This window comes from Pipistrellus kuhlii, unplaced genomic scaffold (assembly GCF_014108245.1).
Source record: "Pipistrellus kuhlii isolate mPipKuh1 unplaced genomic scaffold, mPipKuh1.p scaffold_m20_p_15, whole genome shotgun sequence".
In the NCBI taxonomy this organism is placed as follows: Eukaryota; Metazoa; Chordata; class Mammalia; order Chiroptera; family Vespertilionidae; genus Pipistrellus; species Pipistrellus kuhlii.
The window spans coordinates 7205242-7233065 of record NW_023425460.1 but is presented as its reverse complement, the minus strand read 5'-3'; the positions used below and the strand labels follow the sequence as shown (position 1 = coordinate 7233065).

General features: G+C 39.9%; 2 protein-coding genes across 5 annotated transcripts in view; both read left to right on the top strand.

Moving 5' to 3' along the window:
• Positions 1-17564, top strand: part of SAMD8 (sterile alpha motif domain containing 8) — a 60468-nt gene extending 42904 nt beyond the window's left edge. For 3 of the 4 annotated variants that reach the window (XM_036438155.2, XM_045581700.1, XM_036438156.2), the window contains 4 exons: positions 3565-3660; positions 8011-8128; positions 12771-12921; positions 13079-17564. In XM_036438155.2, the coding sequence (XP_036294048.1) occupies positions 3565-3660; positions 8011-8128; positions 12771-12921; positions 13079-13383 (670 nt within the window). In that variant the 3' untranslated portion in view covers positions 13384-17564. Of the gene's footprint in view, positions 1-3564; positions 3661-8010; positions 8129-12770; positions 12922-13078 lie in introns of those variants that run through there. The other variant, XM_036438157.2, reaches the window with a different exon arrangement.
• On the top strand, positions 4938-6497 carry LOC118719110 (heterogeneous nuclear ribonucleoprotein A1-like). Its single transcript, XM_036438158.2, is given in 2 exon segments — positions 4938-5201; positions 5204-6497. Coding segments are annotated over 2 exon segments (1113 nt in total). The 5' UTR covers positions 4938-5038; the 3' UTR covers positions 6154-6497.
• Positions 17565-27824: the final 10260 nt, after the last annotated feature.

Genomic DNA, 27824 nt, shown 5'->3' with positions numbered 1-27824 from the left:
GGGAGACAGGCGAGCAGTTGGGAGCCAGCAGTCCTGGATTGTGAAATGGATGTCGGACTGCCTGTTTAGGCCTAACCCTACTAGGATCGGGCCTAAATGGGCAGTCGGGCATCCCTCAAGGAGTCCCAGATTGGAGAGGGTGCAGGCTGGGCTGAGGGACACCCACTCCCCCATGGGCACAAATTCTGTGCACCGGGCCTCTAGTACAGGTATAATGCATTTTAGAAAGCTTTGTATTATAAGTATGAGCTATTGAGTACATATTTGACAGTTTTCTCTCAACACTCCACTAAAATTACAGCAAAAGGGAAAGAAGTCTCTTTAATCCCATGAAGGCAAAAATAGTGATAATAATGAAAAATTGGAAAGTAGAAGTTAAGTGCCTGTTGTGAGGTTGGGACTAGCAATGCTCAAAAGGTGAATTTATGTGTACCATAGAGCTCTAGGAAAACTCAAAATAGGAGGCACCAAGCATATCTCAAGACCAGATATCAATAGGAGTAAATATGGAAGATTTCATTAAATTTATTTTTTATTTTTTTATATTTTATTGATTTTTTACAGAGAGGAAGGGAGAGAGATAGAGAGCTAGAAACATTGATGAGAGAAAAACATTGACCAGCTGCCTCTTGCACAACCCCTACTGGGGATGTGCCCACAACCAATGTACATGACCTTGACCGGAATCGAACCTGGAACCTTTCAGTCCGCAGACCGACACTCTACCGCTGAGCCAAACCGGTTTCTGCTCATTAAAATAAATTTAAAGAGCCCTAACCAGTTTGGCTCAGTTGATAGAGTGTTGGCCTGCGGACTGAAAGGTCCCAGGTTCAATTCTAGTCTAGGGCATGTACCTTGGTTGCTGGCACATCCCCAGTGGGAGGTGTGCAGGAGGCAGCTGATCGATGTTTCTCTCTTTTCTAACTCTCTATCCCTCTCTCTTCCTCTCTGTAAAAAATCAATAAAATATATATTTTTTTTAAATAAAAATACATTTAAAGAATTTTTTAGACCTGCTCTACTACAATAGAAGACAGGTAGTGTATTCTCCAGAGTAGTTGAATGTGAGGGACTCAGGAATTGGAGTCACAGGCCCACATGAGAACACAGATGCATGTTTTCCAGTATGTTTTCAAGAGAATTAACTGAAAATCTACATAATGATAACTGAGACTTCTAGCTTCTTTAAGTAGCCAGACTTATTTCCCATCTCCACTCCCACCCAGTCCCAGTCCTCCAAGCAGGAAAACAGTCCTCTCCTTGGAAAACCTACTCGAGAGAAAAGAACTGTAGATACGGTTGTAGGAAGATACCCCTATCTCATTTACCAGACCTCTGCTCAATTACAAGTGAAATAAATCTACAGCTTGACAAGCTCTGTCCATGCACACAGAGCATCAGGTTTTTGTTGTTGTTTTTTAGTACTTCACTATCAAATATAAATGGTCAGTCAAGAATCACCAAGTATTTGAGAAAAACACCAATGCAAACAGAAAAAGCAGAAAGTTAAAGGCATTGCTCCATTGTCTTCTAGTTTGTACTGTTGCTAAAAGTTTGATGCTATTTGGATTTCCAATCTTTGCATGTGACCTGTTTTGTCTCTTAAGAAACTTTTTTAGGATCTTTTACTATATTCAGTATTTTGAAATTTTTCATTTCTTATATTGGGTGCTCAGTGGGCACTTTCAATCTAGAAAGTCATGTCCTTTGGCTCTGGAAAATTTCCTTGAGTTATATCTTTGATAGTATCTTCCCCTTCATTTTCTTTATAAGAAATCCCACTTGTTCACTGTGGGGCCCCTGGATTGATTTTACTTTTTTTCCTCTAATAAAAAAAATTTTTTGTTGTTAATCATCACCTGAGGACATTTTTTCCCCCATTGATTTTTTTTTTAGAGAGAGTAGAAGGGAGTGGGGGATAGAAAGGAACATCAATGTGAGACACATCAATTGGTTGCCTCTCGCACGTGCCCTGACCAGGGCTGGGGATTGAACCTGCAACACAGGTATGTGCCCTTCGGAAATCAAACCCAAGACCTTCGGTGCGTGGGCTAACACTCTACTCACTGAGCAACACTAGCCAGGGCTCTGCTTCTTTCATCTCTGTTCTATCTGCTGGCCATTTCAGCAAATCTATGTTCCAATTATCTTGCTAGGTTTTAAATTTCTTCTCCTCCTCCTCCCCCTCTCACCCAAGGATATTTTTCCCATTGCTTTTTTTTTTTTTTTTTTTTTTAAGAGAGAGGAGGAGGAGGAGGGAGAGAGAGAGACAGAGAAAGAAAAACATCAATTGTGAGAGACACATCAACTGGTTGCCTCCTGCACATGCCCTGATGGGGCCAGGGATAGAGCCTGCAACGGAGATATGTGCCCTTGACCAGAATAGAACTCATGACCCTTGGGTGTGTGAGCCAAGGCTCTAAGCATGGAGCCAAACCAGCTGGGCTACTTCCGTTTTTTATTTTCCAAAAACTTTTTATCTGAATTTTACTTTTTTTTATAGGCTACTGTTACTATCTCATAGAATGCGACATCTCTTATCTGTGAGGACATGAATGTTTTTGAAGTGTTCTTCTGTTCCCTGTTTGCATTCCCAGTTTGCTTTTTTTTTAATATATATTTTATTTATTTATTTTTCATTTTTTTATTAAGTTATTATGTGTATACATATCTTACCATTGTATTTTATTGATTTTAGAGAAGAAGGGAGAGAGAGAGAGAGAGAGGGAGAGAGAGAGAGAGAAAGAGAGGGAGAGAAACATCAGTGATGAGACAGAATCATTGATTGGCTGCCACCTGCACTACTGGGGACTGAGCCACAGCCCAGGCATGTCCCTTTGGCCGGAATCGAACATGGGACCCTCCAGTCTGCAGGCTGACGCTCTATCCACTGAGCCAAACCAGCTAGGGCGATGGGTGACCCTGAGGGAAAATAATGTCTAACCTAGAATTCTTGGTCCAGGCAAACTACCAATTAGATATAAGTCTAGACCCAAGGATATTTTTAAATTTGCAAGCCTCAATTTATTTACTCTCCAACCCCACACCTACTAGAATTGCTAAAATGAAAAAAAATTTTTTGATAAAAAAGGCCTAGTGAGAATTCAAAGCAACTGTTACTGTCATACATTGCTGGTAGAAATACAAAATGATGCAACTGACAGTCTGATAGTTTCTTAAGAAGTTATACATGTACTTGACACTTTCACTCCTAGGTATTTACCCAAGAGACTCACGGAAACGTTCTATACCTTTATTGTAGTAGTGGTTATATGACTGAATATTTATTGAAACTCATTGAACTGCAGAGCTGAAAAGGGCAAGTTGTTTAGTTTCTAAGTTAAACCTCAAATAAATCTAACATTAAAACAAGTTTATCCTCTAGCCCCTCTTTCTCAGAAAACAACTGGAGGATACACACCATCAAAACTAAGTAAACTGAGGGATGAAAGTTGTACTAATAGAAAGCAATTTTAAGGCCATTATTAGAAGAGTGTCTTATTGAAAAGAGTGGTGTCATTTCTGTGCTATACTTCAGCCCAAAATTAATTTTTTCTGTTCTAGCGTTCCTAGAATCCCATGGGCCTTTGCTATGACAGAAGTATGTGGCATGATTCTGTGCTATATTTGGATCCTGGTTCTTCTTCTTCACAAACACAGGTACTTCACTTCATTAAAACACCGAAAGTGTTCTGTCTGTCTTGTGTAAAAGTCACCAAACCTGTTTCTCCCTTTGCAGTTTCCTTCTCTAGTTCTTGTGACAATATAGTTATTGGCATAGGAGAATGTTTTGATTTTGATCAACAAAAGAGTCCGCCAGAGGCAATACCTACATTATTTAGTAATATTCTGGGTGTATTTTATAGGGAAAGAACAGAAATAGTGATGTTCAGACATGGGCCAACCATTGACAATCTAGCCGTTATCTTTCTTTGGAAACATAAAAAATGTCACTTTCTGTAGAAGGATAGAAACTCCTCTAAGGACTTTGAGTGGAAGAAATGGTTCTCTGTTTGGAGGAGGCCCATGAAAAAAGAGGTTATTTTACACATACCATGCGTGCCTAGGCAGTGTAGTTTACTTAATTTTATTTATTTATTTATTTTATTAAAAATATATATTTTATTGATTTTTTTTACAGAGAGGAAGGGAGAGAGATAGAGAGCTAGAAATGTCAATGAGAGAGAAACATCAACCAGCTGCCTCTTGCACACCCCCTACCGGGGATGTGCCCACAACCAATGTACATGCCCTTGACCGGAATCGAACCTGGGACCTTTCAGTCCGCAGACGGACGCTCTACCGCTGAGCCAAACTGGTTTTGGCTTTACTCTGGATGGTAGAGGAAATTGCTGAATAGGGGAAGTGCTTCTTTGGCACTTTCACCAAGAAATATAAAGTGAAAACTTTTTCTTATTAGAAAAAGAGAAGGATAAAAGGAGGCTCCTTTCCTACCTTAGGAGGGGAAATTACTTGGTTTAAATAAAAAGTAAGGCATAGTGAAGAAAAGTTTAAAGAGCCAGGAAGTTGTGGATCTCCTATCCATTGTCTTTGGACACTGAAGAGGAGTAGCAAACTTTCTTGAATGTTTGCTCCTTTCTTCTCACCGGGGAGTGCTTGTGGAAAAGCAGTGATGGGCATTAGGTCCTAAGCAGCAATAATTTCAGTGCTTTGAAGGTGAAAAGACAGGTTGATGATTGCTAATTATGTGACACTTTTAGGCCATGTTGCACCTCATTTTCTCCTGGTTTGTAGCAATAGTGCTTAAAACCAGAGGTGGTTTAAAAACATGTGTATCCCTACTGCTCTTTGGTTTAGCTTTGTCTTCTAAGACCCTGTAGATTTTAATTTTATCAACTCTTCAAAACAAGAAAGAGTTTTCTTTCTAGTAAACCTTTTTAGATTTCAATGGACAGTTAAATGCAAAGTTTGATATTTAAAAATCAAAGAAAATGGAGATACGTTCCTTGGATCACTCCTTTCTGCTGGTGAACGCTGCGGAGTGAGCATCGTTGGAATCCCCCCTGTTGCAGGCATCATGTCTAAGTCTGAGTCTCCCAAAGAGCCAGAGCAGCTGCGGAAGCTCTTTATCGGAGGGTTGAGCTTTGAAACAACCGATGAGAGTCTGAGGAGCCATTTTGAGCAAGGGGGAACGCTCACGGACTGTATGGTGATGAGAGATCCAAACACCAAGCACTCCAGAGGTTTGTCACCTATGCCATTGTGGAGGAGGTGGGTGCAGCCATGAACGCAAGGCTATGCAAGGTGGATGGGAGAGTTGTGGAACCAAAGAGGGCTGTCTCAAGAGAAGATTCTCAAAGACCTGGTGCCCACTTAACTGTGAAAAAGATTTTTGTCAGTGGTATTAAAGAAGACACTGAACAACATCACCTAAGAGATTATTTTGAACAGTATGGGAAAATAGAAGTAATTGAAATCATGACTGACCGAGGCAGTGGCAAAAAGAGGGGCTATGCTTTTGTAACCTTTGATGACCATGACTCTGTGGACAAGACTGTCATTCAGAAATACCATACTGTGAATGGCCACAACTGTGAAGTAAGGAAAGCCCTATCTAAGCAAGAGATGGCTAGCGCTTCATCCAGCCAAAGAGGTCGAAGTGGTTCTGGAAACTTCGGGGGTGGTCGTGGAGGTGGTTTTGGTGGAAATGACAACTTTGGTCGTGGAGGAAACTTCAGTGGTCAAGGTGGCTTTGGTGGCAGCCGTGGTGGCGGTGGATATGGTGGCAGTGGGGATGGCTATAATGGATTTGGTAATGATGGTGGTTATGGAGGAGGCGGCCCTGGTTACTCTGGAGGAAGCAGAGGCTATGGAAGTGGTGGACAGGGTTATGGAAGCCAGGGCAGTGGCTATGGCGGGAGTGGCAGCTATGACAGCTATAACAATGGAGGAGACGGAGGCGGCTTTGGCGGTGGTAGTGGAAGCAATTTTGGAGGTGGTGGAAGCTACAATGATTTTGGCAATTACAACAATCAATCTTCAAATTTTGGGCCCATGAAAGGAGGAAACTTTGGAGGCAGAAGCTCTGGCCCTTATGGTGGTGGAGGGCAATACTTTGCCAAACCACGAAACCAACGTGGCTATGGCGGTTCCAGCAGCAGCAGTAGCTATGGCAGTGGCAGAAGGTTTTAATTGCTGCCAGGAAACAAAGCTTAGCAGAAGAGGAGAGCCAGAGAAGTGACAGGAAAGCTACAGGTTACAACAGATTTGTGAACTCAGCCAAACACAGTGGTGACAGGGCCTAGCTGCAACAAAGAAGACATGTGTTAGACAATACTCATGTGAATGGGCAAAAAAACTCGAGGACTTACTTGTGACTAATTGTATAACAGGTTATTTTAGTTTCTGTTCTGTAGAAAGTGTAAAGCATTCCAACCAAGGGTTTTAATGTAGATTTTTTTTTTTTTTTGCATCCATGCTGTTGATTGCTAAATGTAATAGTCTGATCATGGCGCTGAATAAATGTGTCTTTTTTTTAAATGTGCTGTGTAAAGTTAGTTTGCTCTGAAGCCATCTTGGTAAATTACCCCAACAGTGTGAAGCTAGAATTCCTTCAGGGTGATGCCAGGTTCCATATGAAATTTACTCACAACCTGCTTGGGCACAGAAGCCGTTGTCTTCAGAAACTTTGGGGTAGTTGAATTGACAGTTACTGTGTTGTGACCTGGAGTTCGTCATTAAAAGGGTCACCCAAGCAGAGTCGTGGAGTTCATCTGGTTATTAATGATTGTTGGCACATCCTATGCAATATATCTAAATTGAATTATGGTACCAGATAAAATTATACATGGATATGAAGCTTGTGTATCATCCATTATCATGTGTAATCAATAAACGATTTACTATCCTCAAAAAAAAAAACCCAAAGAAAATGTTTCTTAAAGGTGGACTTTGTGCCACTTTCACTAGAATCACCTAAGCTCTTGGTAAAATGCAGAATCCTAGGCTCCATCCCAGGTGTACACACTGAAGTTTAAAACATACTCAACCTGTGTCCACTGCTTTTTTTTTAGGATGGGAGTAGCATTTTGAAAACATGTCCAGCATAGTCACTGAATTTAAGTATCTCATTCTCTGATTTGGTTTTAAGACATTTAAAAAAATAATATAACAGTACAAATGGTGTCACAATGCACTTAAATTTTTTGTTAGAGATATATGTAATGTCAAACTTAGTATTTAAAAAAACAGTATTTATTCCCCCCACATATGTCTTTATTGATTTCACAGAGGAATGGGAGAGGGCGAGAGAGATAGAAACATCAATGATGAGAGAGAATCATTTATTGGCTGCCTCCTACACAACCCACACAGGGGACCGAACTTGCAACCCAGGCATGTGCCCCAACCGGGAATTGAACCATGTCCTCCTGGTTCATAGGTCAATGTTCAACTACTGAGTCAGCCGAGAGCTAAGTTTAAATTAGGGAAGATAACGTTTAGTAGATAGCTGCTATCATTAACAATTTTACAATGCTATTAATGAGCAATCATTTCCCTAGAATGACGTATTCAACTTTACCTCTCATTAAGTAAATAATTTATGAGCAATATATGAGTAATAGGACTAACACCAAGCTAAGAGTCAGGCTAGGTACTAGTTTTTTCTTTTATATAACTCTTTGCTATCTCTTAGCCATATTTTCTTATCAATGAAATGATGCTCTTAGGTCTACACTGTCCAACATGGTAGGTGGTAGCCACATGTGACCATTTAAATTTAAATTAGTGAAAATGAAATAATATTAATATTCAGTTCCTCAGTTGTACTAATTACATTTCAGATGTTGGGCAGTGCAGTTGTGTAACCTTTTCATCATTGCAGAAAGTTCTACTGGACAGTGATAGTCTCTAAGATTTCTGTCCTCTTCCAAGAGTCTAGCTTGTAGTATTCCTGCTTGCTTTCCCTTTAAATGAACATTTGATGTCTGGGTTATTTTGGTTTGTTTTCTTCTGATCTTTCTCCCTTTTTGGTCGCTCTGTCCACAGGTCAATACTTCTGCGAAGGCTCTGTAGTCTGATGGGCACTGTATTCTTGCTTCGCTGCTTTACCATGTTTGTGACCTCCCTCTCCGTGCCAGGACAGCACCTGCAGTGTACTGGAAAGGTAGCCTGCTACCTTCTTTATCATCCTTTCTCCTCTTCCTGTTGGCGGGTTGATGGCACCATTTATACAGTAGGGCTAAGACTTTGCTTTTACTATTAAAATGTGCTTTTTTAGTATTTCCAGTATCTGTAATAAACCTCTAGAAATGAATTGGTAAATATTTTAAGCCAGAATCTGCCTCTTTGTCACTTCTAGCCATTGATCTATAGAAAATTTCTTTGGATTAATCATGTTCCCTTCCCCACTATCCTCAGCATCTTTAATTCTTCATATTACATAACTGGTCCCTTCACTGTTCTTATCTCTCCTTTTTTAAAAGTTGCAGTTTGATTATATTCCATTTAAAATAGTACCCACTTTACTCTTTCTGGAATGTACTAAATAATGGCTGATTTTTTGTTTTTGTTTTATACTTTGTAGCTTTTTTGGTAAACTGTAGAGATCTTTTCTGGTTAACTGAGAGAGAAGAGATTATGCAGCTGGGAATAAAAAACCTGGGTAATGAATTGCTTTAAAAAATAAAAATATCCTGAAAAGCACCTTTACTTTATATTCAAAATTGGCTGTTGTGCCTCATTAAATTTGGCCAAAACAATTTATTGCCTCCATGCTTTAGTTGTGTTCCAAAATATTCAAATGAATATATTAACACCTTTGTTATTTTCATGTTTGTAAAGTGTAAAACCAAATTAAATGTCACTTCTTCTGCTGCGATATAAATAGCTGAAATGCCAACTATTTAGGCAGATTAGGGGAGATTAGACAGCCAAAGGTGATCAAGAGCTAAAAGTTAACGCCCTGAGCTGAAGGGTGGCAAACTTTCTCCAGGTACCAGGAGACTGGCCAGTAAAAAAGGTGGAAGGGTTATATGACAGTTAGGAGTCAGAGTAAAAGAAATGTCTCATTTTTAAGGTAAAAGTTGTTGTTGTCCCAGAAAGGAAGAGTAATTTTTTCTAATTACAGAGTGATATAAATTTATTCTAAAAATTCAAACTTTAGTCCTTCCCAGATAGCTCAGTTGGTTAGAGTGTCATCCCAATACACCAAGTTCCATCTGCAGTCAGGCCATGTACAAGAATCAACCAATGAATGCATAAATAAGTGGAACAACAAATCTGTGTTTCTTCCTCTCCCTTCCTCTCTAAAATCCATAAAATTTTAAAAATAATAAAATGCTTTATTTTAAAAATTCAAATTTTATAGAAATATACAAGTTAAAAAGTAAAAGCGCATAATTCCTCTCACTCTACCATAAATGATGCTATTAACCGTCATGGTTAGTCATATAGGCTATTTTTAAGCATGCAAACATTCAAATAAGTTTATCTGGATAGATACGTTTTTAAAAACAAAAGATAGGGTTATATTACAGGCATAGTTTTTTTTACCTTATGTTTTATTTAATATTATGTTTACTATTTTTCTGAAGAAATATAAATAGCCATACTTCATCTTTTCAATTGCTGCAGAGTATTCCATTGCATGATTTACCAGTCTTCCAAGTGATGCACATTTAGGTTTCCAAATTTGGTTTCCAAATCTACGCTTTATAAACAGTGCTGTCATACATATACGTTTATGCTGTTTCACTATTTAATCATCTTAAGACAAGTTTTTGAAAGTGGAATTATAAAATCAAAGAACAAGTTTTTGAAAGTGGAATTATAAAAATTTTATTTATAAAATTAAAATTATAAAATTAAAAATTGTGATGTATTGTTCAAATGTCTGCTAGAAAAAAATAAGTTTGCACTATTACCAACTATGTATGCATATCAGTTTTCCCACCACTATGTGCCAGCACCATTTGCTGTTAATCTTTTGAGTCACTGCCATTCTGATTAATGAAAGATGATATCTGAAACTTTTGTAGTCTTGTTTTATATTTAAATCTTTAATCTATGGAACTTATTTCTGTACATGATATGAAGTAGGGGTAGAACAGTTTCCTCCATTAGTATTCTAATTGATTAAAAGTGACTTAAAGAAAACTTATTATATTGAAAAGATAATTTCCGGTAGCCAAAGGATTTAATTATGTGTCACCTACTAAATATATGTGCATTGGACTGCAACTTTTATAAAAAAAAAAAACACACACACACACACACTACATTTTATATAATAAAAATGTAGTATGCATTTTGTCCCCTCGACTGGAGTTCTTCCAGGAGTTCGGCCAGGGGGCGGCTTCAGCAGGCAGCCAGGGGAAGGGAGGGAGTTCCTGAATGGCAGCTGCTAGGGACTCTATCAGTGCACGAATTTTGTGCACTGGGCCTCTAGTATAAAAATAAATTAGACTCCATCACTCTACAGTATGGACAGCTCTCTTACTGCCTCTAATTACTATTTTTCATGATCAGTTAGTTAATAATGGAGCTTTCTATTCAAATTCTGCCCTAAATGCTGTTAATTGCTTGGAATTATAAGATAACCTACTTATTGACCTATATTATTTGTAGCAGTCATTAAAAGTAGAAAGTTAAGGTGATATTAACAGGCAATCAAATCCTTTACAGTGAACTCTTTAGGGCATTTTCATTGTAATAAATTAATTGCTTAAAATCTCATTCTCAGAAGTAAGAGGTTTGGGGACAGAACCAAGAAGATGCCTATTTTTAAATTAATCAATGGAATTCTTAAAACAAATTTTTACACCTTTTCTCATCAAGTCATCTTACTCATTCTGCTGTGAGGTTACAACTTAATTTTTCTGATATTTGAGATTGGAAAGGATAGGAGACTTGAGTAACTGAGCAATAATTTCTTACTTCTTTCTTTCTTTTCTTTTTTTTAATCATTTTTTAAATTATTAAATTATTATCTGTGTACATATCTTACAACCCCCCTCCCCACTGCCTGATTTTTAAAATATATTTTATTGATTTTTATAGAGAGGAAGGAAGAGGGATAGAGAGTTAGAAACATCAATGAGAGAGAAACATTGATCAGCTGCCTCCTGCACACCCCCTCCTGGGGATGTGCCTGCAACCAAGATACATGCCCATGACCAGAATCGAACTTGAGACCCTTGAGTCCATAAGCCTACACTCTATCCACTGAGCCAAACCAGTTAGGGCTGCCTGATTTTTTACTTTCATGAGAGTAACGTCTCTAACCCTATTCTCATTATTAAAGAACCAAATTGTGTACTTTAGTATCTTCTCTTTTATTTTCTCTATTAATAAATTCTTCTTAATCTCCTGCCTTTCATTAAGGCAGAAAAAGCTGATTAGTGTATAATCAGCAAGTGAGCTTTGTAATGAAATTGTAATTTCTATTGAAGATATTTTGTTACCTAACCAGGGGATCAGACCACTCACTCTACACGCAGCAAAGCCAAACACTGAACACTAAGTTTTGCAATGGAGAAATACATTTATTGCCATGGTGCCAAACCAGGAAAATGGGAAGCTATTGCTTTAAACCCAAACTCCCGAATGGCTTTTGGGCAAGAGTTTTTAAAGGCAAAGATTGAAGGTTGCAAATTAGGGTCTGAGGATGAAGCACATCGGTTAGTTCTTGTGCAAGCTTTTGTGGTTTTCCTTAGTCTGGTTAATTCAGTTCCTGACATCTTATTTGGTGCCTTTGTCGCTGTGATTGGGTGATCTATCTGTTTAAGGAACCCAGATTCTGCAAAATATCTCATAATTGCATGTCAGTGACATCTTTAGAGCAAAAGCAGAAACTAAACATCTCATGACCTTTGTTATTAAGGCTAAGCTATCATTGTTTTGTGCTTAATTAGCAACATTTTTCTATTATCTCAAGCAAAATATACTTTTAAACATTATTTCCTGGAACTTGCTTTTCAGGCAGGCCATAACTAACATACTTTAAAATCTTTGACTATAAATGATAACATGTTTTCTTAATCTTTGACTAAAAGCTATGTGACAACCAAAGAGAGAGAGACTAGCTCTCTCAGAAACCTTTTACCCTTTCATAATGTTGTGTGTGTTTTTTACAGAATTTAATCACATAGCCTCGCCTAGCTGCAAGGGAGGCTGGAGAATGCAATGTTTCGTTCGATTGAGTTCATTGTCACTTCAAATACATTTGAGATTTTGTAACCAGTGAAGAAGGGGAGAATGGATATTGATTGGTAGCCATTGTCTTTGTCACAGCCTATTTCTTATTGGCAAGATTAAAAACTTTAGAATAACTTTTGTATTGTGATCACCTTTTTTCTTATAAAGAAACTCCTAGTAGAAAAGTTCAAATTATATTGATTTTATTTATTTAATTACCAAAATATTTCTGAGTACTGACAAGCTTTGACCACGCATTCTTGATATCTGGAGTTCATTAGTCTTGGAGTCTTCTGGTTGCTTTTGCTTAGATCTTATTTCTAAGTCATTCAGCATTTGAATTTCTTTTTTTTTTTTTTTAATTTATTGATTTTAGAAAGAGGGAGGAATAAAGAGAAATATTGATTTATTGTCCACTTATTAGGCATTCATTGGTTGATTCTTATATGTGCCCTGACTGGGGATCAAACTTGCAACCTTGGTGTATCAGGACCACTCTCTAACCAACTGAGTTACCCAGCCAGGCAGCATTTGAATTTCAATGGGAATGGATGTTCAGATCTCTTACCTCCTTAAGCATCTAAAGCACTAACTCATAGTTTTCTTTATAGATATATGGCAGTGTGTGGGAGAAACTACACCGGGCCTTTGCCATTTGGAGTGGCTTTGGTATGACCCTAACCGGTGTTCACACTTGTGGAGATTACATGTTCAGTGGCCACACAGTCGTCCTAACTATGCTGAACTTCTTTGTCACTGAATGTAAGTATCTGGTGATGCATATTAGATGGCTAAGTGCAGAGGAGGCTGTGGGAAGGGTGTCAAGTTCTATGAATAATGGGAGACTGTCCTAAGAAACATGTGTAAGAGGCATTGGAAGGAATGTGGTTTTAAAATTATCTTTCTGTCCTTTTCCCAGATTCACCAAGAAGCTGGAATTTCTTGCACACTTTATCCTGGGTTCTCAACCTCTTTGGAATTTTCTTCATTTTGGCTGCTCATGAACACTATTCCATTGATGTGTTTATTGCCTTTTATATCACAACAAGACTCTTTTTGTACTACCATACTCTAGCTAATACCAGAGCATATCAGCAGAGTAGGAGAGCAAGAATTTGGTTTCCCATGTTTTCTTTTTTTGAGTGTAATGTTAATGGCACAGTACCTAATGAATATTGTTGGCCGTTTTCAAAGCCAGCAATAATGAAAAGACTAATTGGATGAAGACTATGTTATGGGTTCATGATTAAATATACAGTAGTTCTTGAAAGTGAGTAACTTTGCTTTCTCCCCCTCGGTTGTTCCTGGATGCCTTGCTTTTTTTGCTTTGATGTTGACAAAGTTCCCTGTTCTGAGCAAGGCTGTGATTATAGAAAGCATGAAGGAGCGATTAAGAGTCTTTACGTATCTGTTTGAATGGAAAGCTTAAATAGATGTTTTTTGCCTTTTCTCTTTTGGCAGAAGTAATGTGATTGAAGTCAGGGTGTTACCCTTACCTGTTGAATATTTGCATTTTGAACTTAAGCAAATCAACTTAAGCAATTTGCTGGTTGAAAGATTTTTTTTAATTTTTATTTCAAGTTGGATTCCAGTCAAGAAATAATATTTTTTGAAGTTTCTTATTATTTTCAAAGGAAAATCCCCTACCAAATGAACAATACTTGTTCTTTGAATTAATCTCTTTATCTTTTTAAAAATGCAACTCTGGAAAGTAATCGGTTTTACTAACAATTTTTGCCTTTAAGGAAAGTATATTGAACATAGCAGGATTCCTGAAACAAGAAGAGAAAGGGGCCATACATGAGATGACAGAGTACAAGTATAATACAGGCATTTTTCACCAAAGATGCAACGAAAGTGCAGTTCCTGTTTTGTTCTGAGGGTTCAGTATGACCATAAACTCATGAGGAAAAATAGCTGCATCCATAAAAAAGGATATTGGCTGAATTTTAGTGATGTAGGTACCTGGAATAACTTTGTGCTATAGCTGTTAGTAAGATGGCAGTCCAGTTTTATGCTTTTTAATGATGTTATTTAATGAGCAAAACAGTGGAGTGTTTACCAGACATTAGATAAAGTTCTTATGTCCTTGAGTATGGAGATATGCATGCAAAAAATATTTTTTTCTCTTTCTGAAAAGAAGTTTATAACAGGTTGTGAGCATAGTATAACTTTGGGGGCTTTGAAATTTCTCATTCTTGGCCACAGACATATTTGGATATGAAAGGTTTTATTGTTTTTTTATATTTTAAATACAATTGTGTACATACATTCTTTCTATTTAGTCTTAATTTGGCAATTAGGAAGAGATATAACTTAGTTGCTATTTTTGACAGTAGGAACTTGACTTCAAATAATATCTGTCACTTCACTTTTAATGGTTTTATAGAGTAGTTGTGACAGTAGGATGATTGTGGGATTGGAATTTGAAGCCCAACTGATGAGCTTAGCCACTTAGATTATTAATTGTGTAGTTTTTACATTCCATTTTAAAACAAGGAATTAGAAAAGGTGCTGGCATGTTGAGGTCTAAAATTAGGCTATCTAGCAGGAGCCTGGTTCTTATTGGTTGAAACCTTTTATTTTTGCACTTTGAGTTATATCCCCACCTTGTATAAGCTACGGAGAATCCTAAATGGATTGAGCTGGAAAGGAATATTATTCGAACAAGTTTTAGTCAATGTTGCATGATCCCAGTTTGAGTCTGCTCTGTACATTATTTTTTATTCTCACTTGAGAAATGGCATAAGGCAAGTTATTATACTTTTAAATCTCATACAAGAGAGTCTTATAATATCTCAAACTGTTGATTCTATTACATGCTAGGGACAAAAATGCCAATACTTCATCTAAGGAAATTGTGTAATCATGAAGGGTAAAGGATGCGTCCTTTGACAGTCAGGGGAATTAGACTCTTCATGTCAAAAGATGTACTGTCATTTTTTCTTTAGCTTTGGAGGGACTTATGTTGGCTTTGGAAAAAATCTGTGGCAGCATTAAGTAAGAATGTTAAGCAACTACTTAATGGTAAATTTCCTACCATCAGTCTTATTTCCTTCATAGGGATTCTATTCTAGAACAAAATAGAAAGAATAAATTGCAACTAATTCGCAGAGCTATAGACATTGAGAGTGCCTAACAGCAGACGGCAGTAAGGATTGTAAGATAACTTTAGACCTTGTATTTATCAAATCTGTTTTGAGGAAAAGGTAAGCTAGACTTATAATTTATTTCTATAACTATTACAAGACAATGTTTACATAAATCGGTCATCTCCAGTTCTCTTTCTTAGAAAACTTTGAGACAAAATTATTTTCCGTGGTGTTTTTTTTTCCTCTTAATATGAAACATATATTTTTGTCACTTTTGTTTGTCCAAAAATTTCCAGATTTTTTTCTTTTTTTTTTTTCTTGGTAAAATCTAAACTATAGTTGAGGTGGTATTTACATTTACATGATAGTTGTGAATGTGACTAGGTAGAGAAGCTACATGCTTTTCATCTACATATTTTGTGACCTTGTATTAGGTTCTTCAGTTTTACACTTGAGACCTCATTATAGAAGGAACCAAGAAAGTTTTTGTTTGGGGTGCAAAATGGAGGTATATGCAAAATCTTTGATGCATTTTCTATGTTCCTGGGACAGCATGATCTATATTTTTGAATTCTATACTGGTCAGTGTTACTGAAAAGGTAATTGAAGTTCACAGGGAGTAGGATATTTTGAAGAAGGCAAGTTTACTGTTATCACCAAATAATTTGAGAGGAACCTTTGTTGCTATGCTGCTGAACTCTCAATATGCCTATCCTCTCCATAGTTCTCTGTGCGGAATTGCTAGGGTAAAAAACAACTGTCATATACTGGGTCGGTTTATTAGTAGTATCCTTTTAAACCAGAAAGCATTGAGTGTAGCCTTAGAACCAGTCAGTTAATAAGTGTGAACTGCTCACATGAAAAAAAGCCATTGACTAAGAGCCCTGTTGGTAGTGTAACATGGCAAGTGGCATTCTTCTCTACCCTACACCTGCCTGGTTGTTAGAATTCCAAAATCCAGTAATTTGTAAATGGAGAGAGAGCAGAGGAGCCAAATGCTTCAATAGCTGATAGGAAACAGTCTGTTTTAGGAACATCTGTTTGGAAAGTGTTTATGTATTCACAGTCATATTCATAACACTAACCTGCTTCGACTGGATTCAGCAAAAGGCAGTTTCATCATTAGTTGCATAGTAAACTTTTTTTTAAAGGATTCTAATTCCAACATGCTTGGGAAAATTAACTACATTCTTCTTTTAAACACTCTGATCTAATAAGTTTAATTCTTTGATAGTCTTTTTGTAGACTTAAGTTATCCCTTGCCAAAGGTAATTGTAGTAATGGTTCTTTAAGGTATTCAGGCATTTGAGACACGAAAGCTCTCTTTTAGAATACTTCAATAGCGTACTTAAACAGGGTATGTTTCATTTAGATAGCTGCAAAGCCAACAAGGCGTGCCAGTTTTAATGTCATCTTTCCTTGGCAGTTAAGGCAGTTTGCAGTGGTACAAAGGTTAGCCCAGATTTCCCCTGTACCTTTATAGAGGAGAATTGTTGGTAACGTCAAAGCCAGGCTGCTACAGGTGACCAATGAAAAAGGAAAGAGGTTGAGATTCTTTTTCCCCCTCTCTGTCTCTGAGTGACTTTGAATGGCTGACATTACTATGGAAATTGGTTTGGGTCCCCTTCTTGCTTACCCCTTACCCCCAGTGAATGCCACTAATTTAAAGTAACTAAAACATGGCCATTACTTTGCATCAAGTTCAATAAAAATATCTGTGAAATTTATAAGCCATAATTCAGCTACCAAAAAAGTTGATTGTTAGAGTATGTTCCACCCTAAGTTAACCAAAGGACTTTTTTATTCCGTGTACTCCATGTTTGAGCATATGGAGAGAGAAGGATGACTCTGGTAATTTCATTGTTATTTCAGGTCTGTTTCAAGCTGAACTACTGAGTTGTCTGAACATAACCAAGCAATGTTATCAGTAATGTCATCTTAAAAATGCTTAATTTTAATAATTTTTTATTCCGAGAATCTATGGATTGTTAGGACAATTAAAGTATTTCTAATGTGAAGGGGGAAAAAAGGAAGTAAAAACTGGTACATAATGGGGGGAACAAAATTAGCTTGAATTGAAGTTAGCATGTTTTGTTTCAAGAATTCTACCTAAATGTCACCCTATCCACAGAGAAACTAGTATTACTTGAAGATGTGAAAGTTCCTGTGGTAGCCATACCTTGAAGCACAGTATTGTATATAAGTAAATATCTTGATTCTAAATTAAATCCAGATATAACTAATATATATTATTTTATATCTTTGTTCTATTAAAAAGTTTTAAAACACTAAAAATAAAACATTTGAAAGATGGATTACAGTCTCTTATTTGTCTTTGCACTGTTAATGCAGCTGGCCTGTTTTTTTTTATACCGTGAATTTTTATTTTTGCAAATGATTGGGCCCTGCAACTTTAAATCCTAATGTATCTAGTCCCTGGCATTTTCTAATTCTTAGTTGTTCATTAGATAAGCTGTTTTCCCTTTCCCCTTTCTTTTCTGTACACTAGGAAAGAAAAGTGATCATCCTGGGGGTATTAGAAAAATTGTAGATTAAATTGAGAGGAGGGAGGGAAGGGAAGCACATATCTACTTATTCCTGGACACATTAAAGTTTTTGTTTTGTATTTGATTTAAATGAGATTATTTAGGAGGACACCATCATCCCCTCAGGTCAGCGTTAGGAAGACAAGGGGAAAAGTTGTTAGGAATAGCCCCGTGCCCAGAATCATGGAATGGTTGGAACGCTAACCATGGTCACAGATGCAGGACCATATGAGCTTAATCCACAATTGAGCTTGTCTTCATGATTACTAATTACTGGTGCTGGCCCCAGCTGGTCTTCTCTCAGGAACTCTAGAAAAGAATAGTCCAGAATAGACCTAGAGGCTGTTTGGTGGAATAGAAAATGCACTGGAGCCTTTAGCCGGTTTGGCTCAGTGGGTAGAGCATCGGCCCTCAGACTGAAGGGTTCCGAGTTCGATTCCAGTCAGGGCACATGCCTTTGTGGTCAGGGTGCATGCAGGAAGCAACCAATCGATGTGTCTCTCTCACATCAATGTTTCTTTCCCTCTGTCTCTTTCCCTCCCTCACACTCTCTCTAAAAATCAAGGGGGAAAATATGCTTGGTTGAGGATTAACAACAACAACAAAATGCACTGGATTTAGATTCTTGAGGTATGAGCTACATCTCTGCCACTGAGTAAATGGGGCCATTTCTTCCAGCCCCACTTAACCTTATGTGTGAAATGGTGGGAGCAGGGATGCCTACTTCATAGGTTGTATTAAGGGCCAAATTAAGAAAGTACTGTAGCTTTGTACATATTGCTGAAATTGTAGTTAAGTTTAGGTCAATAAAATAGTGCCTGTGCCCCTAGGGAATTAATAATCGAACCAGGAAGATGACATAAAAAGGTAGCTAACACCATTCATTGGTGGAATAGACTAGTCGGGGTTTTTTTGTTTGTTTATTTTTTATTAATTTCAGAGAAGAAATGGGGGGGGGAGAGAGAGAGACGAGAGAAGAGAAGAGAAGAGAAGAGAAGAGAAGAGAAGAGAAGAGAAGAGAAGAGAAGAGAAGAGAAGAGAAGAGAAGAGAGAAGAGAGAGAAATATCAATGATGACAGAATCATTGATTGGCTGCCTCCTGCACGCCCCCTACTGGGGATAGAGCCTGCAACCGGGGCATGTGCCCTTGACAGGAATCAAATCTGGGACCCTCAGTCCACAGGCTGACATTCTATCCACTGAGCCAAACCAGCCAGAGCTAGACCAGTAGTTTTTAAACTCCTTGGTTGAACATCTTCAGGGGTAGGGGAAGGGAAATGAAGCTTGTACCATTTTCTTCCAGAGTTGGTGTTTGACATATTTGGCTTTCCTAATAAGCTTTCCCTTTGGGGCTGGGGGCGGGAAGGGGGGAAAGACGGGGAGATTGAGGGTAGGGGAAGGAAATGTTTGGAAACAACTGAGGCAATAGACAAATTTATTGTCTTCATGGTAGCTGGAGAGAGTAAGAGGCTCACTGAGGACTGAGAGTCCAGGGAGAATTAACTAAACTCCTGAAACTTAAGCTGAGCCCTCCATGAAGGATAACTCCTGAGGACACTGAAAAGCTTAGAGAGCTCTAATTCTCATGCAAAAATTTGGTTTGTGTGTGTAATAAGGAACTGTTGATGGGATATGTGTTTGATTATATTATAAATGGAAGCATTGGGAATGCCTGTTGCCAGGATCTAAATTGTAGAGAAAAGTATAAGTAGTTCTATAAAACTGGAATTGGTAAAGGGCAAAAGCATAAGTCAGAGAGAATGATAAGATAGTACAGTGGTTGACAAACTCATTAGTCAACAGAGCCAAATATCAACAGTACAACAATTGAAATTTCTTTTGAGAGCCAAATTTTTAAAACTTCTCCTAACACCACTTCTTCAAAATAGACTCGCCTAGGCCGTGGTATTTTGTGGAAGAGCCACACTCAAGGGGCCAAAGAGCCGTATGTGGCTCCCGAGCCATAGTTTGCCAACCCTGGAGATAGTAGAAAGTACACAAAAGATCCCTGGAGATGAAGGGAAAGCTAGAGACCCCAAGCTAGTAGGTCCAGGAACCAGGACTAGGAGTAGCTTACAGGAGGCCTTTGCCCCGAGTCAAGGAAGATCAAGACAACATAAATGAGTGCCTCCTGCTCCTAGGCGGTGTGATAGGAATCAGGACAGATAGCATACCTGTGTCCAGCACTGTCTGCGGGAGTGCTGGGCTGCCAGGATGCAGTGGGGTGGGAGCCGGCCCTGCTGGAGACTTGAGGACGACATTGGGGTAATATAATGCCTCAGAGAAGCTCAGTTGTCACCCTCAGCTCTAATTTTGAAGAAGGCCAGATGCTAGCTCGAAGGTCTCTGCTAGAGTAGCGTGCTATTTAAATGCTGTGTGCTCTCAGCTCACAGAGCTCCCCGTGAGAGCCAGAACTACAAACCACCATGCCCTGTTCATTGTCCAGCCTGAGGAGCCCTGGATCCCACTCTAAGGAGAATACCTGTACCTAATGGCTTTTTGATACAGACTAATCAGCATCCTTCATCAATAAGACGTCATAGTGCATGAAATTTGATTCTGTTTTTCTACAAAGACTGATTTTGGAGGCTTAGCTGGGGAGCATTCTGGCAGTGGTGATGAAATTTTTTTTTAATATATTTTATTGATTTTTTTTACAGAGAGGAAGAGAGAGGGATAGAGAGTTAGAAACGTCTATGAGAGAGAATCATGGATCAGCTGCCTCTTGCACACCCCCTACTGGGGATGTGCCTGCAACTAAGGTACATGCCCTTGACTGGAATCTGACCCAGAACCTTTCAGTCTGCAGGCCGACGCACTATCTACTGAGCCAAACCAGTTTCAGCAGTGATGATGAAATTTGAGGGACTTCAACACGGTTGAAATCTCACATGCAGAAATTTGATAAGCCTAAGTGTCCAGGCAGGATTCTGGATTTTCTTCTCTATTCATTCCAGAGTGGTGCCTATGATAATTACTCTTTTTTTAAAATGGTTAATTTTTATTTTATTTATTTATTTTAAATATGTTTTATTGATTTTTTTTACAGAGAGGAAGGGAGAGAGATAGAGTGCTAGAAACATCGATGAGAGAGACATCGACCAGCTGCCTCCTGCACACCCCCTACTGGGGATGTGCCCGCAGCCAAGGTACATGCCCTTGACCGGAATTGAACCTGGGACCTTTCAGTCCTCAGGCTGACGCTCTATCCACTGACCCAAACCAGTTTCAGCAAAAAATTGTTAATTAAAAAAAAATATTTTTTATTGATTTCAGAGAGGAAGAGAGAGAGAGAAACATCAATGAAGAGAGAGAATCATTCATTGGCTGCCTCCTGCACACCCCCTCTGGGGATCGAGCCCACAACCCAGACATGTACCCTGACCGGAATTGAACTGTGACCTCCAGGGTCATAGGTTGATGCTCAATCACTGAGCCATGTCAGGCTGCTTCATTCTTGTTAATGACAGTATGATATTCCATTGTTAATCATTTCCTGAAATGTGGATATTTAGATTGTTTACCATTTAAACAATGCTTCAATAAGTTGAATAACATGTTACTTTGCATGTGTGCAAGCTTATCTGTAGAATAAATTGTCAAAGGTGGGATTGAGCCAACAGACTGGGCATGTGCCCCGACTGGAATAGCACTACAACCCTTCGGTGCACAGGATGATGTCCAACCACCTGAGACACAGCAACCATGTCTCCTGGTGATCTTTGGCTGGTGGGAATTGACTCTTCAGGTAGCCACAAGTGTCCTCTCTTCTCTCTCTCTCTCTCTCTCTCTCTCTCTCTCTCTCACACACACACACACACACACACACACACACACACACACTTGGATAGAGAGTGACAGGGAGCACTTGCTACTTGACAGTACTGTTTTCTGCGACCCGCACAGAAAACAACAGGTTCCTGAGTGGAGGAGCTGGGGATTAAGAAATTAAAGAAAAAAAGAGACCAAGACACAGAAATAGATTCAAGCTGGGACCCAGGTAGGGGATTGCCACTCTGATGGAGAGACAGTCAACACCCACCACAGACAACACTGCATTTATTTATTTCCAGAGGGGGGTTAAGGTCAAAGAAGTTTTGGGTGTGCCCAGGTCCTATTCATTCCCTCATTCCTGGGATTTAGCATATTAAGACCTGGGTAAGTCAAGGTCCTATTCGTTCCTTATTCCAAGCACATGGATAAAGATAAAAAATCCCCAAAATGTGGGAGACGGTACTGATAACTGTCTCCCACATTTTGGGGAAACATGTTCCCTGGGCATGGCTCTGCCTATGCCGTGAGTTCAGCTGATGATAATTAAAGGTCGTCCATGTGCATTCCCAAGGGGCCCTCTACAAGTACTAAAAGGCCTCCTGCGGAAGTGGCATTTAAACGGGGGCCTGAACGAAATGAGGGAGAAACCACGTGGCTATCTAGGGACAGAGGGAACAGCAGGGGCACGGGCCTTTGGGACCGGTTTGGCAGTTCCACAGACAAGAAGCCACTTTGGCTTAAATGAGCAAGGGGAAGCGAAAGAGAAGTAGCCAAGCCTCTGATCACACAGGCCTCAAAGGCCGTGATAAGGACGAGATTTTGCTTTAATTGTCATAGGAAGCCAGTGAGAGACTTTGGCTTCCTGACTCCACTGTAGCCAGAGTGACATTATGGCTAGGCCAAGGCGGAGAAGGCCTTACCACTCCTGTGAGGGCACCTGTCCTGTTACCCCTGAACGCTTCACCAAGCTCCTCTGGGTTCTTTATTTAGGAGCTTGGAAGAATGGAGGATGCACAAGGAAATGACAGCTGCCTCAGAGCCAAAGAGAAAACACTATGATCTCAGAAATGCGGTGGTGGAGGGAGGCAGCAGTGGGTGTAAAAGGAACCAGGATTTTTTAAAAACTTTAGAGGTGGGGCAGATAAGAGACCAACTGAAAGACTTGTATGCATGCATATAAGCATAACTAATGGACACAAACACTGGGGGCATTTAAGGGAGTGGGGTGGAGGGGCAATGGTAACATACGTTACCATTAATAAAATATATTATATAAACATATAATACCTTAATTTAAAAAATGGAGGGGAAAGAAAAGAAAATAACAAAAAAGAAAAGAAATCCACAGGCTGGCAATCCAGTTATATATGTTTTTTTTTTGGTCGAAGTTGGCCTTTGTAGATGGGCACCAGCAGAAGGTGCTATAAGCCTCCAGCAGCCCACATGCCTTGGGCACTTGGGCACTACACAACTTGCCGATAGAAAAAAAGTATAGTGTGCACATCAGAATCACCTGGCTTGTTCCAACATAGCTCTAAGTCTAGACTCTCCCCTCCTGCGTTGGAGTCTGTGGATAGGCGGAATTTTCATTTATAACCGGTTCCCTGCTGATGCTGATACCCCGTCAGATTGCTTCTCTACCTGGAGGTGATCAGAACCACCGAGGAAGCTTTCAGTGTGTCTGAGGCACCTCCATTAAGGGCATTTCAGAATGGGGAGGAGTGAGAACGCTTCCTGGTTCCTTCCTGGCTTCTGCAGGGGATTGGGGAAGTCCTCTGTAAACTGAAGCTTTACACAAATAATTATCCAAGTATCCTGCTTAGTTTTTTATTACTCTCCCGCCCCCATTTCATCTTTTAATTTTGGCTTCCAATTGTACATAGCTAGTCTACAGAAATACAGTTGGATTCTGAGCTTTTATCCTGTGACATTGCCAAACTCATGTATTAGTTCTAGAAGTTCTTTTGTAGATTCCTTGGGGTTTTTTACATAGCTGTAGACAACCCCGGGATTTTTTACATGGCTGTAGATAATCTCATCATCTGTGAATAGGAACAGCTTTACCCTTCCCCCATGCCGTCTTGAACTCTTGCTTCTGTGTGGCCAGAACTAGGTCTATCAAGATATTCGGGAGCAGATAACGCACCAATTCACAAAGCAACTGACAATATTCTGAATCCTAAGTGACCGTTGGCCCTAAGATGAGAGAGACCTAGCTACCCTGATGAAATAGTTTGTTCTCATTGATCAAGGTATCCCAGCTGAGCCGGTCCCCAGCTGCCCCACCAGCAGACACAGCTGTGTGAAGAAGCCCGAGGAAGACCAGGAAAAGAACTGGCCGGTCACTGTGCAGAATCATAGTCGTAAATGGTCTTAAGCCACTACGTTTTGGTGATTTGTTAGGCGGCAATAGGTAACTGATACACCTAACATTTTTATTCTAAAACCCCTTCCCGTCTATATATTTTGAAAGGCCTGGTGGTACTTCTTTAAGAGGTCAGAGTGTGTTTTTCCAGCCTTCTTGGCTAATAGCCAGCTCCATACTGTCCTGAAGTCTGTTTCCATGAGGCTGGTCTTGGCTCTGAGGTTATTGTATTTTACATGCAGTCTCACTGGTGAATCACTGGTGCATTCTCTCTCTTTTTTTTTTTTTTTTTAATAAATCTTTATTGTTCAGATTATTACAAATGTGATCCTCTTCCCCCCCTCAATTGTTCCCCTTCACCAGGTTCCCACCCCACCCTCTGTCCTTTCCCCATCCCCCATTGTCCTCATCCATAGGTGCACAGTTTTTGTTCAGTCTCTTCCCGCATCCCCACTCCCCTTTTCCCTAAGAATCGTCAGTCCACTCCCCTTCCATACCTCTGATTCTATTATATTCACCAGTTAATATTGTTCATCAGATTTTTAAATTCCCTTGGTTTTTAGATTCACTTGTTGATAGCTACGTATTTATTGATCATAATTTTTATCTTTATCTTCTTCCTCTTCCTAAATAACCTCCTTCAGCAATTCATATAATTCTGGTTTGGTGGTGATGAACTCTTTTAGCTTTTTTTTATTTGTGAAGCGCTTTATCTGTCCTTTGATTCTGAGTGATAGCTTTGCTGGGTAGATTATTTTTGGCTGTAGGTTCTTGTTATTCATCACCTTGAATATTTCTTGCCATTCCTGTCTGGCCTGCATGGTTTCTGTTGAGAAATCAGCTGACAATCTTATGGGTGCTCCTTTATAGGTCACTACCTGCTTTTCTCTTGCTGCTTTTAATATTCTCTCTTTGTCTTTTGCTCTTGGAATTTTAATTATGATATGTCTTGGTGTGATCCTCCTTGGATTCCTTTTGTTTGGGGTTCTGCGGGCTTCCTGGACTTGTAAGTCTATTTCTTTCCCCAGGTGGGGGAAGTTTTCTGTCACTATTACTTCTAGTACTCTTTCGGTATCTTGCTCTCTCTCTTCTGGAATCCCCATAATTCTGATGTTGGTTTGCTTGAAATTGTCCCAGAGGTTTCTTATACTATCTTCAACTTTCTGGATTCTCTTATCTTCTCCCTTCTGCAGAGGAGTGTCCTCTGGCTCTTTGTGTTCTAAATCTTTGTCTTGATTCTTGCCATCTTCCAGTCTGTTTTTAGGACTTTGTATAATATTTTTTATTTCAGACAATGTTTTCTTCATTTATTATTGATCCCTTATTATTTCTAGTTGCTCCCTTTTCATATCCTCATAGGTCTCATTTATTTTATCGGCCTTTTTTAGGATATTGTTGAATAACCTTATAACTGTAGGTTTGAACTCAATGTCCAATCTTTTCTTTTCCTCCATCTCCTTCCTTTGTGTCCTTCTTCTTGTCTGCATTTTAGTTGTTTCCCTGATTTGATGGAATAGCTTTGTGTGCTAGGTGTTCTGGTAGAGCCCAGTTACCTGCAGTAGACAGTCTTGGTGTAGCCCTTTGTGGGCTGTGTGTGCAGTCTTGTTGTTAAGCCTTGCTTATTGTTGGTATCACTGGGAAGCATTGATCTCCAAGCCAATTGGCTGTGAGGATCAGAAGTGTCTCAGCTAGGATGGTTTCCGTACTCTGCTTGAATAGGGCGGGGTCTCGGGGTGGTGCAGACAATCTTTGGTTCCCTGTCAGTCTCGCCTTAGAAAAGTCCTGTTCGTGGAGAGTTTTGGAAGATTGGTTGCAGGCGCGCACACACCTCTTTGGTAAAGGCGCAGACAAGCTTTGGATTCCTGCAAGTCCCTCCTTAGAGAAAGCCAGCCTCTGGGAGAGCTTCTGTGCTCAGCCACAGGTAGTGTGGAGTCTCGGGTTGGTGCAGACAAACTTTGTTTTCCCTTCGGCTCCTCCCCAAGTAATGGCCTCTGGCTTCACACACCTCCAAGAGATCTCTGCCCACTGCCTGACAGTCTGGCCTCTCCCTGTCTGGGGCCGTTTATCAGAGCAATAGGGTGATTCTGTTTTCCTCTCGGACAAGAAAGCCAGCCGCTTTAGCTGTTTGCCCTCTCCGCGCCAGGAGTAAGCCAGTAGCGAACTCAGCCCGGCCCGCCCTCTCTGCGTGCAGGGAGTAAGCCAGCAGCAATCTCGGTCCAGCCCTTCCTCTCCGCACCGGAATTAAGCCAGCGCCTTTTCGCGCACACAGTTCTCGGTACCTTCACAGTTCCTGAGGTTCAGCATGCCTTCTCTCTCCTTCCCAGATGGCAGAGCCTCCTCTCAGCCAGCCGTCTGGCGCTTCAGGGCAATGCCTCCCCTGTTTTTCAGTTCTAAATTCAAATTTGTTGTGGTAGGCTGCATTCGGGTGTCTACCCTATGCCACCATCTTGGTTTCTTTGGCACTGGTGCATTCTCACTTGGCTTTGCCTAAAATTAAATGGACCAACACAGAGGCTTTCAACAATTTTCAGGCAACTTTCACAACCTGCCCTGGTTGGCATGGCTCAGTTGGGTGTCATCCTATGCACCGAAAGGTTGCAGGTTTGATTCTGGGTAGGGGGCAAGCAGGAGGCAGGCAATTGATGTTTTACTCTCACATTGATATTGCTCTCCCTCTCCCTTCTCTCAAAATCAATTTTAAAAAATAAAAAAAGAAAATAAAAGAAATCACAGCCTTGACCACGTGGCTCATTTGGTTAGAGCATTGTCCCAATACACCAAGGTTGTGGGTTCAATCCCTGGTCAGTGAACGCATACATAAGTGGAACAACAAATTGATATTTCTCTCGCTCTTCCTCTCCCTAAAATCAATTTTTAAAAATGAGTAATCCTTTTTCTTTTTAAGTGATCATAAAGTTAGCCTTGTGCCTGTGGCCAAAATGAAGTAATAGGCACCAAATTTACCTCACCCCCCTCCACTTCATTGATGCCCCCTAGTTTGCCACCATCAGCCTACATATACTCTTGTTGTGGGCCCAGTACTGAGGACAGGCAGTCCATAGCCCCCTTGACCTGGACTCTATATGTTTATCATTTCATGCTTGTAATTTCAAGAAGGAGGTAGAACCTGAGCAGGTCCAGTCTGTGGTAGGTTGTGACCTGGTCTCAAGTGACCTCTCCAGCCTGGCCTTGCTTGTAACCTCTGAACCTGCTACCTCCTCCCCTATCATCCATCTGTTGTAATCTCCATTCTTGCCCTCTTTGCAGTTTGCTCAACAGGCCATGCTGTAGGATGCCTGGCATCTTTCCTATGTGCTGCCCTTGCTCCGGCTCTCCTTGTCTGCTGCACAAGCACCTCCTCCGTTTGTAAAAATCTGTTGAACTCCGAGGCCTTTCTGATGCTCTCAGGTTGAACTGACTTCTCGTAATGCCACCGTCCTTTGTTGGTTTAGCAATCTTTGCACCAACAGCACTTGATGAAACCTATTTGTGTTTGTCTCCCTTTCTAGACAGGGAGATTGTTGGTATGTGATTGTCTCCAGGTCAGTGTCTGACACATACTAGCTGCTCAATAAACATTTGTTGAAGAAAGTGAGAGAGGAAGCAACGTGTGTCATGAAATCTGAAAGAATGGGATTGCTCCTAGTGGGAAGAACAGTCCACGTGGAACCTGATGGCTCCTTCTGGGTGATGAGTTCAGGGACTGGGTCTCATGCTAACAGAGCTATTGCAGCATTCGTTGAGACTTCACTCATTTTGAAGGAATGGCAAGTTGGATAGTTTTTTAATGCCATTTATAAATACAGGGTTTGTCCAACGAAGATACTGTGATATAAACAAGAGTTAAGCATTTCAAGTAACTAAGCACCTGACCAGCAACCCTTCCCA